At 38.6% G+C, this 16,891-nt stretch overlaps 1 protein-coding gene across 1 annotated transcript in view; it reads right to left on the bottom strand.

Annotated features, from left to right (window-relative positions):
- STPG4 (sperm-tail PG-rich repeat containing 4) overlaps positions 1-16,891 on the bottom strand; it is a gene marked incomplete at its 3' end in the record, with an annotated part of 43,466 nt that overhangs the window by 13,734 nt on the left and 12,841 nt on the right. Inside the window, 2 exon segments of the mRNA XM_082427886.1 lie at positions 8,902-8,956; positions 9,766-9,830. Of these exon segments, the coding sequence (XP_082284012.1) occupies positions 8,902-8,956; positions 9,766-9,830 (120 nt within the window).

Genomic DNA, 16,891 nt, shown 5'->3' with positions numbered 1-16,891 from the left:
TCTCTCCCTCATTAAATGATATTCAACGACACACTGCAAATAAAACGCAAATCCACTTCACATGAAAATGCAAATTTTACCAAATAATGCAAGATTTCGTGAAGCTGATGTAAGTAATGAAGTGCCTAAGTCACAGGAACAGTCTTTGATTGACCAATGAGGATCCAGCAAAGTTAGATCAGTTAAAAAGAAAGAAGAGAAGCTGGACAAGGATTGTGACATTATTGGCACTTCAGTAAAGAATGATTTACAATATCAAAGAAGACACCCATGGGAAAACTGATGAACCTTCAAATATTTTTTTCTAGAATTTGTTCTTTATGATTTCGTTAGAATGTCAAATATGAAATGAAGGATGTCACTATACTATCATAAAATATTGTCAGAAAAAATAAACTAAAATCAACACAATTTCCCTTTTTAATATGATTTAGTACATAGTTGCAGTTATATTTTCATAATTTTTAGTTTAACTCCTTTTTTAATTGAAGTATGATTTATTTACAATGTGTTAATTTCTGCTGTACAGCAAAGTGATTCAGTTATATATACATATATACATTCTTTTTAAAATTCTTTTCCATTATAGTTTATCACAGGATATTGAATATAGTTCCCTGTGCTCTACAGTAGGACCTTGTTGTTTATCCATTTTATATATATAATAGTTTGCATCTGCTAACCCCAAACTCTCAATCCATCCTGCCCCCACCGCCTCCCTCCTTGGCAACCACATGCCTGTTCTCTATGTCTGTGAGTCTGTTTCTGTTTCATAGATAGGTTCATTTAGTTTAACTCTTTTTCAGTAAAATTCAGTAACTTTATTGATTACTCTGAAATTTGGACTCCATTTAAAGTAGGTTCACCTTAATAGGTCTTTTTTGTGGGTTGTTATACTTAGATAATGAAGACTCCTGTGTAAGGAATAATTGAAAACGAGGTTAATCATCAACAGGAGAATGGGTGAATAAACTGAGATGTGATAACTTGATTATTTACCCAGTAAAAAGAAAGTTTAACAGGATTTCTAATAACATGAAAGTGGAACATATGCTAATTGAAAAAAAGGATATAAAATTGTAGTGTACCATAATCACAAGTATGTTTTTAAAACTGCACAGAAAAAAAAGGGAGAAAATTACTTAACATTGTTGGTTGCTTACAAGTAATAGGAAATTTTAAAAATATAATTTTCTATATTTTCCAAATTTTATTCATTCATTTTTATTCTAACTTAAATTTTTAAATATATTTTTACTTAAATTTTAAGATATTTTATTAAATTTATAGATAAAAATCGTTTTAAAAATCAACTGGAACCAAAAGCCTTATAATGAAAAACAGAAGTCTTTGGTCTCATCCCTCTCCAATTTCATTCCCTAATGGGTTTTGTTTTTAAGAGTGTATAACATGCAGCACAGGATGGTGAACACAGTTCTTTCACTGAAATGATACTATTCTGATTCTTTTAGGCAACTAGCACTCTTAGAAACATCTTTTCCACATACGTCTTAGGCACACGAGTCTGAGCAGGCTCTAGAGAGCCTAAGACAGCTATTTTTAATTCTTAGTTGTTCTTCTGGAAGTTATTTCCTTATCACTAAATAATATGTTCATATTGTTATTCCTTAATTTATATTTTAGAAATTATCTCTTGGTGACGTCCTGGAATAAATGAAGATACGGCTCTCTTGCTCTATCCACTATTCCTCTCTCCGCATCCACTCAAAGTAGCATTTTAAATTACTAACCAATGTTTACTAAATAAATATTATTCCTTGCAGAGTCAAGTTATATAATATGATTTCTTGTCTTGCACCGTCTTTTGTTTTACCTGGAGTTAATTAGTGCCTTGTTTTTTCACTTGCACACTTTGCTATACATACTTCCTTAAATTTTCCCATCACATCAGCTGTTCTTGAGTCCCTTTTTCCTTAGAAACATTACTTCTGGAGTTCTTTAGTTTCCTTCTCAAATGTGGATTGGTTTCTCTCTCAGCCTGCTGTACAGTGGTCCACCTGGGACATCTTTTAACTACTTTCCCGAATTGGATCCACTTTCTCCTGGATCCCATCCCTTCCTCTTTCTGGATTACTCCTTTGTTTTGCTGTATTTAATCACCAATGGCATCTTTAAAAAGGGTATCTTGGAGATAATTCTTATGAATTTTTGCATGTTTGAAAATGTCCTTTAGGAATTTAGGATTAACATATATACACTATAAAATAGATATATAAAATAGATAACCAACAAGAACCTACTGTATAGCACAGAAAACTATACTCAATATCTTGTAATAACCTACAATGGAAAAGAATCTGAAAAAGAATATATATATGTATATATATGTGTGTAGGTATAACTGAATCACTTTGCTGTACACCTGAAACTAATACAACATGGTAAATAAACTATACTTCAATAAAAAAATTTTTAGGGCTTCCCTGGTGGCGCAGTGGTTAAGAATCTGCCTGCCAATGCAGGGAACATGGGTTTGAGCCCTGTTCCAGGAAGATCCCACGTGCTGCGGAGCAACTAAGCCCATGCGCCACAACTACTGAACCTGCGCTCTAGAGCCCGCGAGCTACAGCTACTGAAGCCCGCGTGCCTAGAGCCTGTGCTCCGCAACAAGAGAAGCCACCGCATTGAGAAGCCCGCGCACCGCAAGGAAAAGTAGCCCCCGCTCCCCGCAACTAGAGAAAGCCCACTCACAGCAACGGAGACCCAACGCAGCCAAAAAATTAAATAAATAAGTAAATAAATTTATTAAAATAAAAAGTTAAAAAAAGAAAAGAAAAGCCAGTGTGGCAAGGCTCTCAGCGGGAGCCTAAGCTGCGGCCCTCCATCGTAAGGATCTTCTATGATCAAGGCCCAGTAGGCAGGCTGGCAGGTGGGCCTCGCAGGAGACAGAACTCATCCCACTGCAAACGGGGTCAAGCAGGCCAACCCGGCCCCATGAATAAGCCTCAGTCATCAGTGGGGAGTTGTGACTCCAGAGACGGTACAATGTCTGCCACTTGGATTTGACCACAGATCAGCTCTACACATCTAAAGACATTAAGCAAGTCACTTGGTCAAGCTCACTCACGGGGCAGCTCAGGTTCTGAGTCACCATAGACTGGGTCTAAGTCCTGGCTCTACCTTGGGCCACTGACTTCCATTTCCTAACCTATCAAAGAGAGATGATAAATAGCACCCTCCCCACACTGCAGTGAGGATGAAATGATATGGGGTATGTCAGTCACCGAGCACTGTGCCTGGCACCAGAAAACCAATGAATGATGGCCATCACCATCATCAAAACTGACCCCAACAGAGTAGTTAAGTTTCTTCTAGTTCTAAGAGTCCTTGACAGTTCTATGACTATGATGTTAATATCTAGAACAAGGAAACTGAATGATAAAAGTGATCAAATCGGTTTCCAGATAAAGGCCTAAGGATTAATGCATTTATCTCCGGAAGGTCTGGGATGATGTTCTCCTAGCAAGCATCATTTCTTCACCACACTCACACTCTGTGCCACTATCTCCCACCATTGGGATCAAAGCCATATGCTCTCTGCAGTTTACAAGGTTATGGATCTAACAAACCCACAAGTCTGCTCTGGGAGTGTGTGTTTAGGACTGAAATGAATCACAGCCCTGAGCTATTTCTTTGTCTTGGAATATTTTCCATGAAAGTATTCTTTTCACTTTGTTGAAGGACAGGATGTTCCAAATTGTGAATCACTTTTATTTATAAAATGGGATGAATGAGGTGACATCAATGAAAACGGCAGAATAAGGATATCCGAAAAACTCCTCCTCCATAAAGCAATGAGAACAAAGGCAAAAGCTGTCAGAATCAACTGCTTTGTGCTATTTCACATACCAGGCTGCTTATCCTTCAGGATGCCTAACCTGAACTAAAACCAAATTAATTTTAACTGAGTCTGTTTACTAATAGTAAATAAATCATTATTAACTCATGGCATTCATTTAAAGCATGCATTTCAAAGGAAATACAGTATCAGCCAGTGGGGGAAAAAAAAACTGATGTCTTGACTGCTTGCTGCCAAAGCCAGCAGAACACATGCATTTATCTCCATTCCTCCCCAATCAAACAAAAAAGGCACAACTATCTCCCCCCAGACATATACACCTGTACACACACAACTGTACACACACACACAGAACCAAGAGAAGAGACAACAGCCAACAGAGATCATGCGTTTGGGGAAGATGTGAAACGGCGTGGAGGAACGGTCCCTGAGGTGGCAGGGTGGAGAAAGCTAAAGCCCAGTGTGTGGAGGGGGCCTGCTGATGAGAAGCGGGCTGATTTGCTCCCCAGAATCCAAGAAAAGCTCAGGAATTTCAGGCTTTAGACACCTGTGAGGTGGAGGTGAGGGTAAGGCTGCAAGCAGGAAGATTGACTCAGTGTCTTTTCCCCAGGTCCCTACCTACCTACTCCCAGCAGTCAGGTAGCTACCCTTCCCTCATCCCTGTAGGAGACAGAGGTTTTCGTTTCCAGGGAGACTGAGCCAGAGATCTGGACCCAGGAGCCCCAGGCACTGTTAGGACAGGGGCTTTTACTGAAAACAGGAATTAAGAGAACTTCTAGACATACAGATGGCCAACAAGCACATGAAAAGATGTTCAGCATCACTGCAAATCAAAACTACAATGAGGTATCACCTCACACTGGTCGGAATAACCATGATCAAAAAGTCTACAAATAATAAATGCTGGAGAGGATGTGGAGAAACGGGAATCCTCCTACACCGTTGGTAGGAATGTAAATTGGTGCAGCCACTATGGAGAACAGTATGGAGGTTCCTTAAAAAACTAAAAATAGAGTTACCATACCATCCAGCAACCTCATCCCTGAGCACATACCTGGAAAACATGAAAACTCTAATTTGAAAGATATATGCACCCCAATTTTCATAGCAGCACTATTTACAACAACCAAACATGGAGACAACTCAAATGCCCATCAACAGATGAATGGACAAAGTAGATGTGGTATGTATATATACAATGGAATATTACTCAGCCATAAAAAAGAATGAAATATTCCCATCTGCAGCAAAATGGATGGACCTAGAGATTATCATACTAAGTGAAGTCAGAAGGAGAAAGACAAATACCATACGATATCGCTCACATGTAGAATCTAAAAAATAATGTAAGGGAATCTATATACAAAACAGGAATAGACATAGAAAACAAACTTATGGTTACCAAAGGTGGAGGGGAGGATAAAGTAGGAGTATGGGATTAATAGATATAAACTACTACACATAAAACAGATAAGCAACAAGGATTTACTGTATAGCACAGGGACTATATTCAATATCTTGTAATAGCCTGTAACTGAAAATAATCTGAAAAAAATATATATATAAAACAGAATCACTTTGCTGTACACCTGAAACTAACAAAATATTGTAAATCAACTATACTTCAATTAAAAAAGAGAGAGAGAACTTCTGCATAACCAATGGTGAGACACCACCACCCCAGCCCAGCCCGTTCCCCCACTCAGTAACCAGAACACTGGCAACTAGCTTATAGCCTAGGCAGGAGGCTGAGGAGTCATTCTGAAGCAACTGACAAGTTCAAAAGAGAAAGCCTAACAGATACAAACATTTATGAGCTACAGAGGGGAAAAGCCAGTCCTCATCTTATCAGTCTACTGTGAAATCCACCTGGAAATAATCCCCACCTGTATTAGTTTCCTGTGGCTGCTATAACAAATTACCAGAAATTTGGTGGCTTAAAACAACAGAATTGGGCTTCCCTGGTGGCGCAGTGGTTGAGAATCTGCCTGCCAATGCAGGGACACAGGTTCGAGCCCTGGTCTGGGAAGATCCCACGTGCCGCGGAGCAACTAGGCCCGTGAGCCACAATTACTGAGCCTGCGCGTCTGGAGCCTGTGCTCCGCAACAAGAGAAGCCGCGATAGTGAGAGGCCCGCGCGCTGCGGTGAAGAGTGGCCCCCACTTGCCGCAACTAGAGAAAGCCCTCGCACAGAAACGAAGACCCAACACAGCCATAAAAAAAACAAACAAAAAAAACCCCAGAATTTTACTCTCTCATAGTCCTAGAGGCCAGAAGTCCCAGATCAATTTCACTGAGCTGAAATCAAGGTGTCGGGAGGCCTGTGGTCCCTCTGGAGACTGCTGGAATCCATTCCCTGCCTCTTCCAGCTTCTGGTGGTGCCGCCTTCCTTGGCTTTTGGCCGCATCACTCAAATCTCCACCTCCCTGGTCACATTGCTTTCTCCTCCTTTCTTAAATTTCCCTCTGCCTCCGTTTTATAAGGACATTTGTGATTGCATTTAGGGCCCACTGGATAATCCAGGATAATTTTTCCACTTCAAGATCCCTAACATACTTACATCTGCAAAGTTTTTGCCATCTGGTAACATTTATAGGTTCTGGGCATTAGGACATGGGCAAATCTTTGTGGTCTATTATTTAGCCCACCACACCACCCACATACAGAAGGCTTTCAATTAGATTTTTAGTTTCTCACACTTAAGTGTTAGTGAATAAAAATTTTTTCACCTTTATTGGATATCTGAATTTCTTATTTTATGAATTGTCTATTCACTGCCTTCATCCGTTTTACTTTTCTATTGGTGTTTTTCCTATAAATCATTAAGAGAATTTTAGATGAGGCCATTAACCGTTTATCTGCCATGTATGTTGAAAATACTTTTCCTAATTCACATTTGCCTATTAACTTTGTTTACAGTTTATTCCCTGATGTACAAAAAATTCAAAATGCTACGTAATCGGGCTTCCCTGGTGGCGCAGTGGTTGAGAGTCTGCCTGCCGGTGCGGCGGACACGGGTTTGAGCCCTGGTCTGGGAGGATCCCACATGCCGCGGAGCAACTGGGCCCGTGAGCCACAATTGCTGAGCCTGCGCGTCTGGAGCCTGTGCTCCGCAACAGGAGAGGCCGCGATGGTGAGAGGCCCGCGCACCGCGATGAGGAGTGGTCCCCGCTTGCCGCAACTAGAGAAAGGCCTTGCACAGAAACGAAGACTCAACACAGTCATAAATAAATAAATAAAAGAACGTGAATTTCTTAAAAAAAAAAAAAAAATGCTTTAAAAAAAAAAAATGCTATGTAATCAAATCTAAGACTTCTTTTGCTTTGCAACTCATCCACTGCTGTTATCTCAGAAAATCAGCCTTATCCTAAAATTAGATATATGCTAATATATTTTCTCCTGGTTTTATAGTCTCAAAAGTATTTAATTCTTTAATCAATATGGAATTTATTATAATATGTGGTATGAAGAGTCCAATATTTACAAGTTAATTAATCAATTGTCTAGCACAAAATAGCTCTTCCTTTCCCTACTGATTTGTCATACCATCTTTATCAAATATAAAAATTTTACATATTCTAGAGTCTGTTTTTGAGCTCTGTTCAGTTGTCTCAACTCCTCTTTCATATGCTCGCTGTATCTTTTCCCCCTCAAGTTTCTAGTTACAAATAAATAATCATAGTCCATCAAAACACCCCAAAATAAATTCATATTTTCTCATTCTTTCTTTTTTTATATTTTGGCATCCTACTGATTAGTTACTTATCTAAAAGAGTCCATTTTTATCAAATACATGTACATGTATTTGAAAATTTTTAGAAACAGGAAAGCATTTTCACCTTCTTTAAAGGAAAGAAACTAGGACTACTTTTCTTTCTTGCTGTTCATACAGTGATATATTGAATATCTTTGATGATTTAAATAATTAATTAATTCAACAAACACTATGTGCAAGCCATTTTCCTAGGCACTAAGTATACAGGACAAAAACAGACAAAAATCCCCACCTTCATGAAGCTTACATTCTGGTGGGGGAGACAGATAAAAACAGGATACGTAAATTTTTAAATGTAATGTATCAGACAGTGATGAGTGCTATGGAGAAAAATAAACCAAGAAAGAGGGACAGGAAATTCTGAACAGGTGACTAGAGATGACCTCAGTAAGAAGGTCATATGAGTCAAGACCTAAAGAAAGTAAAGGAGCCTTTACTTTTCTTCTATAACTTGACACAAATGGGTTACTTATTGAAATCCCCAGTGTATCTTTAGATATATTTTAAGTATATCTTTTTTTAAAATTTATTTATTTTTGGCTGTGTTGGGTCTTCGTTGCTGCACACAGGCTTCTCATTTCAGTGGCTTCTCTTATTGCGGAGCAAGGGCTCTAGGTGCATGGGCTTCGGTAGTTGTGGCTCACGGGCTCTACAGCGCAGGCTCAGTAGTTGTGGCACATGGGCTTAGTTGTTCCACGGCATGTGGGATCTTCCCGGACCAGGGCTTGAACCCGTGTCCCCCTGCATTGGCAGGCGGATTCTTAACCACTGCACCACCAGGGAAGCTCTTAAGTATATCTTAAATCAACTACATTAATCACTCATTGCTTTTCTACTATGATGAGTGAAATGTTAATCTTGATATATCAAAAAGGAATCATGGGGCTTCCCTGGTGGCGCAGTGGTTGAGAGTCTGCCTGCTAGTGCGGGGGACACGGGTTCGAGCCCTGGTCTGGGAGGATCCCGCATGCCGCGGAGCGACTGGGCCCGTGAGCCACGGCTGCTGAGCCTGCGCGTCTGGAGCCTGTGCTCCGCAACAGGAGAGGCCGCGATGGTGAAGAGGCCCGCGCACCGCGATGGGGAGTGGCCCCCGCTTGCCGCAGCTGGGGAGGGCCCTCGCACAGAAACGAAGACCCAACACAGCCAAAAATAAATATAAAAATAAATAAATAAAATAAGACCTGGTGCAACCAAATAAATAAATAAAATAAATAAATATTAAAAAAAAAAAAAAAAAAAAAAAGGAATCATGGCATATTTTAAACATCAAATTCATCATGAGTTAATTGTCTACCAACATACTTACAGGAGTGAAGCAGCCTGTTGGAAACCTTTGAACTGTAGAACGAAATACAAAGCTCCTATATTAAAAAAACAAAAAAAGATATGATCTTCTAAATCTATTTTTTTTTTAATGTAAGGATCTTTAACATATTCCCTGTCTCTCATTAAATATTTAAAAATGCTAATCTGGGGACTTCCCTGGTGGCGAAGTGGATAGGACTCCGTCCTCCCAGTGCAGCGGGCCCGGGTTCAATCCCTGGTCAGGGAACTAGATCCCACATGCATGCCACAACTAAGAGTTCGCATGCCACAACAAGGAGCCCACGTGTTACAACTAAGGAGCCCACCAGTCACAACTAAGGAGCCCACCTGCCTCAACTAAGGAACCCATGTGCTGCAACTGAGGAGCCGGTGAGCCGCAACTAAGACCCAGCGCAACCAAATAAATAAATAATAAATATTTTTTAAAAATGTTAATCTAATATGATGGGCATAAATGAGGTTTAAAAGTCATTAGTGTTGGGACTTCCCTGGTGGTGCAGTGGTTAAGAATCCATCTGCCAGTGCAGGGAACACGGGTTAGATCCCTGGTCCTGGAATATCACACATGCCGCGGAGCAACTAAGCCTGAGCGCCACAACTATTGAAGCCCGCGTGCCCTAGAGCCCACGCACCACAACTACTGAGCCCATGTGCTGCCACTACTGAAGCCCATGCACCTAGAGCCCGGGCTCCACAAGAGAAGCCACCACAATGAGAAGCCCGTGCACAGCAACAAAGACCCACTGCAGCCAAAAAAAAAAAAGTCATTAGTGTTGGTGGTTAAGTATGTAAATAGAAAGGCATGAGTGAAATTAGTAAAAGCAATTAGTAAGTATATAATCACCTGGAAGCATGCTTGGGAACTGGTGCAGGAAGTAGCTCGTATTGTCCTGGCGAAAGCTGAACTGACTACACAGAATGGACAAGGACACCAATAATAGATTAATACAGGTCTCAAACTCACTTTATTATCTAACATTCATAATCCTTTACTTTATTACCATACAACATTAAATAATTTATTTTCTATTTTAAGAGTGGAAAAGGTACACTTTCAAAGGTAGAGCTTCAAAACACTCAACAGATATTCACTTTTCATGGTGAATATTATGACAGTATGCCTACAGTGGTATGGAGAAAAATGCTGTACAATTAATCATATTTTAAATGTACTAGATTCAACAAATCCAATTGACCACCAGTTAGTGAGCCTGCTCTGTTGGTAAAGAACTGTGCTAGGTATGGTGGGGAATACAGGAGTGTTCTCATAATACATAAACAATGCTTATATAAAACACTATAATCGACACTAAAAGAAAGATTGGAGATGTCGGGGATAGGGAGAGATTAACCCAACTGGGTGACCAAGACCTAACATCACATACTCAATGGTGAAAAGCTAAAAGCATTTCCTCTAAGGTCAGGAACAGGACAAGGGTGCCTATGTCTCCATTCCTATTCAACATAGTACTGGAAGTCCTAGCCAGAGTAATTAGGCAAGAAAAAGAAATAAAAGGCAACCAAATTGGAAAGGAAGAAGTAAAACTGTCCCTGTTTGCAGATGACATAATCTTATATATAAAAAACTCTAAAGACTCCACCAAAAAACTGTTTGAACTAATAAGCAAATTCAGTAAAGTTGCAGATACAAAAACAACATACAAAAATCAGTTGAGTTTCTATACACTAACAATGAAGTATCTGAAAAAGAAATTAAGAAAACAATCTCATTTACAATAGCACCAAAACATAAAATATTTAGGAATAAATTTAACTAAGGAGATGGAAGATCTGTACACTGAAAACTATAAGACACTGATGAAAGAAACTGAAGAAGACACAAATAAATGGAAAGATATCTCATGTTTATGGATTAGAAGAATTAATATTGTTAAAATATCCATATTATCCAAAGCAATCTACAGGTTCAGTGCAATTCCTATCAAAATCCCAGTAGCATTTTTTCAAAGATATAGAAGAAACGATCCTAAATTCAGTATGGAACCACAAACGGCCCCACCAGATAGTCAAAGCAATCTTGAGAAAGAAGAACAAAGCTGGAGGGATCACACTTCCTGATTTCAAACTATATTACAGAGCTACAGTAATTAAAACAGTATGATACCAGAATAAAAACAGACACATAGACTAATGGAAGAAAATAGAGAGCCCAGAAATAAATCCACACAGAAACAGTCAACTAATCTTTGACAAGGGCACCAAGAATACACAATAGGGAAAGGATAGTCCCTTCAATAAATGGTATTGGGGAGACTGGATATCCACATGCAAAAGAACAAAACTAAACCCTATCTTATGCACAAATACTAACTCAAAATGATTGAATACTTAAACATAACATATGAAATGATAAAACACCTAAAAGAAAACATACAGAAAAATCTCCTTGACATTGGTCTCAGCAATGATTTTTTTAGATATGACACCAAAAATACAGGCAACAAAAGCAAAAATAAACAAGTGGGACTACATCAAAGTATAGCCAAGGAAACAATCAATAAAATGCAAAGGCAACCTAAGGAATGGGAGAAAATATTTGCAAACCATATATCTGATAAGGTGTTCATATCTAAAATATATAAGGAACTCATACAACTCAATAGCAAAAAGACAAGTAATCAAATTTAAAAACGGGCAAAAGACCTGAATAGACACTTTGCCATAGAAGACAGACAAATGACCAACAAGTACATGGAAAGGTGCTCAACATCACTAATCATCAGGGAAATGAAAATCAAAACCACAATGAGATATCACCTCACACCAGTTAGAATGGCTATTATCAAAAAGACAAGAAATAACTAGTGTTGGTGAGGATGTGGAGAAAAGGGAACCCTTGTGCACTTTGGTGGGAATATAAAATGGTATAGCCATTATAGAAAACAGTATGGAGGCTCCTCAAAAAATAAAAACAGAACTACCATATGATCTAGCAATCCCACTTCTGGGTATATATCTGAAGGAAACAAAATCAATATTTGGAAGAGGTACCTGCAGTCCCATGTTCACTGCAGCATTATTCACAATAACCAAGCTATGGAAATAACCTAGGTGCCCATCCACGGGTGAATGGATAATGAAAATGTGATATATATTCCCTTAATGCATATACTATATTGGAATGTTGTTCAGCCATAAAAAAGAAGGCGAGCCTACCATTTGCAACAACATGGATGAACCTGGAGAATACTATGCCAAGTTGAATAAGCCAGAGAAAGACAAATACCGTTTTGTAACACTTATATGTGCAATCTAAAAGGGCTGTACTCATAGAAACAGAGAGTAAAATGGTGGTTCCCAGATTGGCAGGTGGGGGAAATGGGGAGATGTTGGTCAAAAGGTACAAACTTTATTATAAGATGAATAAGTTCTGGAGATAAAATGTAGAGCATGGTGACTATAGTTAATAATATTGTATTGTATACTTGAAAACTGCTAAGAGAGAAGATCTTATGTGCTTTGTGGTTTTGTTTTTTTGTTTTTCTTTTAATTATTTGGCTGTGTCTCATGGCATGTGGGATCTTAGTTCTGCAACCAGGGATCGAACCCGCACAGTAGAAGTGTGGAGTCTTAACCACTGGACTGCCAGGGAAGTCCCCATTCTTATGTGCTCTTATCACACACACACACACAAAATGGTAACCGTGTGAAGTGATGGATGTGCTAATTAACTTGATTGTGGTAATCATTTCACAATATGTGTGTGTGTGTGTGTGTATATATAAAACAAATCATCATGTTGTACACCTTAAATATATTCGATTTTATTTGTCAATTACACCTCAATAAAGCTGGGGGGAAATAAATAAATAAACCCAACTGGGGGATCTAAAGATGGTAAAGACAGTGAGATTTGAGTGGGGTTTTAAGGAAGGTAAGACTTCCTTGAGGGAGGCAAGAGAGGGATTCTAAGAAGGAGGAACACCATAGAATCCTTCCATTTTGGGAAGGATTCTCCCCAGGATTCGGTAATATAACTCCTCCCTGCCAGCTCCTTGAACATAGGAAGTTCTGGAGGTCCAGTCAGTCTTCCCCTGGCTTCTCATTCTCTTTCCTTCCCTCCCTCCCTTCCTTCACACATCCCACTCTCTGTGCTTACCAGTTCCTGACACTCCCTTATTTCCCTTACCTCAGGGCTAATATCCACAGACCCAAGGATAGTGGAGCCACCCAGGTAGTTTACAATGTTTCACAACGGGCAGAGAGACAGTCTCTTCTACGGTGGATTTTTCAGTCCGTTAGAAATCCTAACAGGATACACATAAGATGAATGTAGCCAAAAGACTGTCAGGTACAATATTTTTAGGTACTACTGGTGGAAATTTCATCCAGTGTGTCTTCTTCTCTGAGAAATGGTCTCTTGCTTCACATGGAAGTATCAGTGACTCACCACCCAGACATCTTTATGGTCTGAGAAACAGACAACATTGGACTTTCTCCAAAATATGCCTGCCTAATGGTACCAATGATGTTGTTCTTACCAGCACCCTGTAATTTTCATCAGCTCCAGAAACTATGTGAGTCCCAGTCCCTGAGATGTCTTCTGTATCCGTCTTTCAGATTCACTTTCATTTACCATTCTCTTCACAAATTTACTTGTGACAATCATTGCTCTGCCTTGCAGTTGCTCTATGAGAGTTCATCCTCAAATAATATCTGCTAAATGAGCCAACTTTGAGCACCATTTTATTTTCATTTAATTGCATGATGAATTGTTCCATCTTATGTATGCTTTGCTCTTCATTATTCTAACACTTAAGTCTTCGGATCCCTGAAGTATTACCTGCCAGCCCCCTCCTAGGCACAAAGTTTCTCTCTGTTGATACCTTGCTCAATGAAAAACCATCCTGTTGAAAATTCATTCCTTCAGCTGTTATTTTACCATGGAGCACTTTGCAAATAAACATGTCTTCAGAGATACTTGATCACAGCTATGAACACAGCTAACAAAAACCAATGAACTGGTTAGATTTTCTCAACCATCATCTCCCAATCAGCTGTTCAAGGATGTCTTTTGAACACATTGAAATGGATCCTTGGATTCATTCTCTGAGTTAATAGGGGTGCCTTTCCATCCTGCCTACCTCCTTTTAACCTAAAACAGCTATTGGGAGGTGGAGGGGGCAGAATCACCACATTTGTTTCTTTTCACATAAGTTTCATCTTCTAAGACAATGCTAAAGCTAACCTAGACAGAAGTTTGAAGAAATTTTAAATTTTGTTTAATTGTGCTTTCATTGAAATGTCTCCAGCCTAGGAAGTGAATAAGTTTTAAAATGGAAAATGAAAAGAAATAAGAGCAAAAATATTAGTTGGAAAAATTTTTGATTTCTACAAATGAACATGATTGAAAAGACTGTTACTTGCACACTGAAAACAAGTCAAATCTATAGAAAGAAAAGAAAATTAAAGGTAAGTCTCTTTGCCCCCTACCTAACCTCTGCTTCCTAAATGGAAACCACTGTTAATGATTGCTTAAGTATCACCCAAGAAAACAATATGCATTTAACATCGTATATAGAATTGTTTTTATTTTTACAAATGGGATTATGCTATAAATATTGGTCTGTTCCTTGAGTTTTTTCATTTAATAATATATCTTGGAGATGCTTCCATATCAACACAGATAGATATACCTTATTATTTTTAATGGTAGCACAGCATTGTATGGATGTACCATTATATAACTAGCCCTCTAGTTAGATAAATTTATGAACAATGCTGCAGTATTTTATATAAATATCTCACTGTACTTTAATAAGACTATTTGTAGGAACTACTGAGCTCGTGTGCCTCAACGAGAGAGCCTGTGTGCCGCAAACTATAGAGCCCAGGTGTGCCTGGAGCCGGTGTGCCACAACTAGAGAGAGAAAAAAAAAAACCCACACCACAACTAGAGAGAAGACCGCACACCACAACTAGAGAAGCTCGCACGCAGCAGCGAAGGATCCCGCGTGCTGCAACTAAGACCTGACACACCCAAAAAAATAAAGAAATTAAATAAATAAAATAAATATATTTTTTAAAAAGACCATTTTTAGGGTAAATTCCTGACAGTGGAATGGTCCCTATGTGCATTTAAAATATGAACAAGAATTGACAAACCATCCTCCAAAATACTTGCAACAATTTGTATGCATACAGAATATCTCTTTCTGTACTCCCTTTGCCAATATAATGGGTATCATCCAATTTAAATTGTTGATCATTCAACAGGCAAAAATTTGTGTCTACCTGCTTTTGTTCTTTTGTAATTATTTAATAATTAGTGGAAGCTAAGCACCACTTTATGTTTTTTAGCAACTGGTATATCTCTTTGTGAATTGCTAGCTCGTATCATTTGTTCATTTTTATTTGCATTTCTCTGATCATTAGCAATGTTGAGCATCTTTTCATGTGCCTGCTGGCCATCTGTATGTCTTCTTTGGAAAAATGTCTATTCAGGTCTTCTACCATTTTTAATTGTCTGGTTTTGGGGTTTTTTTTTTTTTTTTTTTTGAGTTGTGTGAACTGTTTATTTATTTTGTATATTAACACCTTCCTTATTGGTCATATCATTTGTAAATATTTTCTCCCATTTAGTAGGTTGTCTTTTCATTTTGTTGATGGTTTCCTTTGCTGTGCAAAAGCTTTTAAATTTAATTAGGTCCCATTTGTTTATTTTTGCTTTAGTTTCCTTTGCCTGAGGAGACATATCCAAAAAAATATTGCAGCAATTTATGTCAGAGAGTGTTCTGCCTATGTTTTGTTCTAGAAGCTTTATGGTTTCTGGTCTTACATTTAGGTCTTTAATCCATTGAGTTTATTTTTGTATATGATGTGGGAAAATGTTCTAATTTCATTCTTTCACATGTAGCTGCCCAGTTTTCCCAGCAGCACTTACTGACAAGACAGTCTTTTCCCCATTGTATATTCTTCCCTCCTTTGTCGTAGCTTAACTGACCGTAAGTGCGTGGGTTTGCTTCTGGACTCTCTATTCTGTTCCATTAATCTATGTGTCTGTTTTTGTGCGAGTACCATGCTGTTTTGATCACTATAGCTTTGTAGTATAGTCTGAAGTCAGGGAGAGTCATAATTCCGGCTTTGGTCTTTTATCTCAAGATTGCTTTGGCTATTCAGGGTCTTCTGTGGTTCCATATAAATTTTAGGATTATTTGTTCTAGTTATATGAAAAATGTCATGGGTATTTTCATAGGGGTTACATTAAATCTGTAGATTTCTTTGGGAAGTATGGACGTTTTAACCATACTAACTCTTCCAAGCCATGAACGTGAAATATCTTTCCATCTCTTTGTATCACTTTCAATTTCCTTCATCAGTATTTTATAGTTTTCAGAGTATAGGCCTTTCACCTCCTTGGTTAAGTTTATTCCTGGGTATTTTATGCTTTTTGCTGTGATTTTAACTGAGATTGTCTTCTTGCTTTCTCTTTCTGACAGTTCATTATTAGAGTATAGAAAAGCAACAGATTTCTGTATATTAATCTTGTACCCTGCAACTTCACCAAATTCATTTATTAGTTCTAATAGTTTTTTTTTGGTGTCTTTGCTCATTTTTAAACCAGAATGTCCATTTCAATTGCATTATAAGAGAGCATGACTCATTTTTTACCCTTTGATGCAAGAGTGTTGAAGCCATGCAGTTAGTGGTCAGTGTTTCTTGAAACTCCCTTGCAGCTTCACTCCCTGATAGCACTCTACTTTTCTGCATTGGCTGACCTTGGCCAGTACTGACTCATTGCCTACAGACTGGGGCAGAGTCACCATCTTCTCCTCGCCCCCTTCATTGTAGGGAAACTCTGGCACAGACTTATTTGACTTTGGGTAGCTCTGAAACTCCCCTACCATGTTGATTTCAAGCTTAGGCTTTAAACTTTCCCATTTAAATCACTGGATCCAGGTTTCCAGTTGAAAACATAAACAATGCATTTTAAATGGGTCCTGGACTGA

This window comes from Balaenoptera physalus (assembly GCF_965194825.1).
Source record: "Balaenoptera physalus genome assembly, chromosome: 15".
NCBI lineage: Eukaryota > Metazoa > Chordata > Mammalia > Artiodactyla > Balaenopteridae > Balaenoptera > Balaenoptera physalus.
Note: the sequence above shows the minus strand (reverse complement) of the source record. Positions and strands in the feature narration are given on the sequence as shown.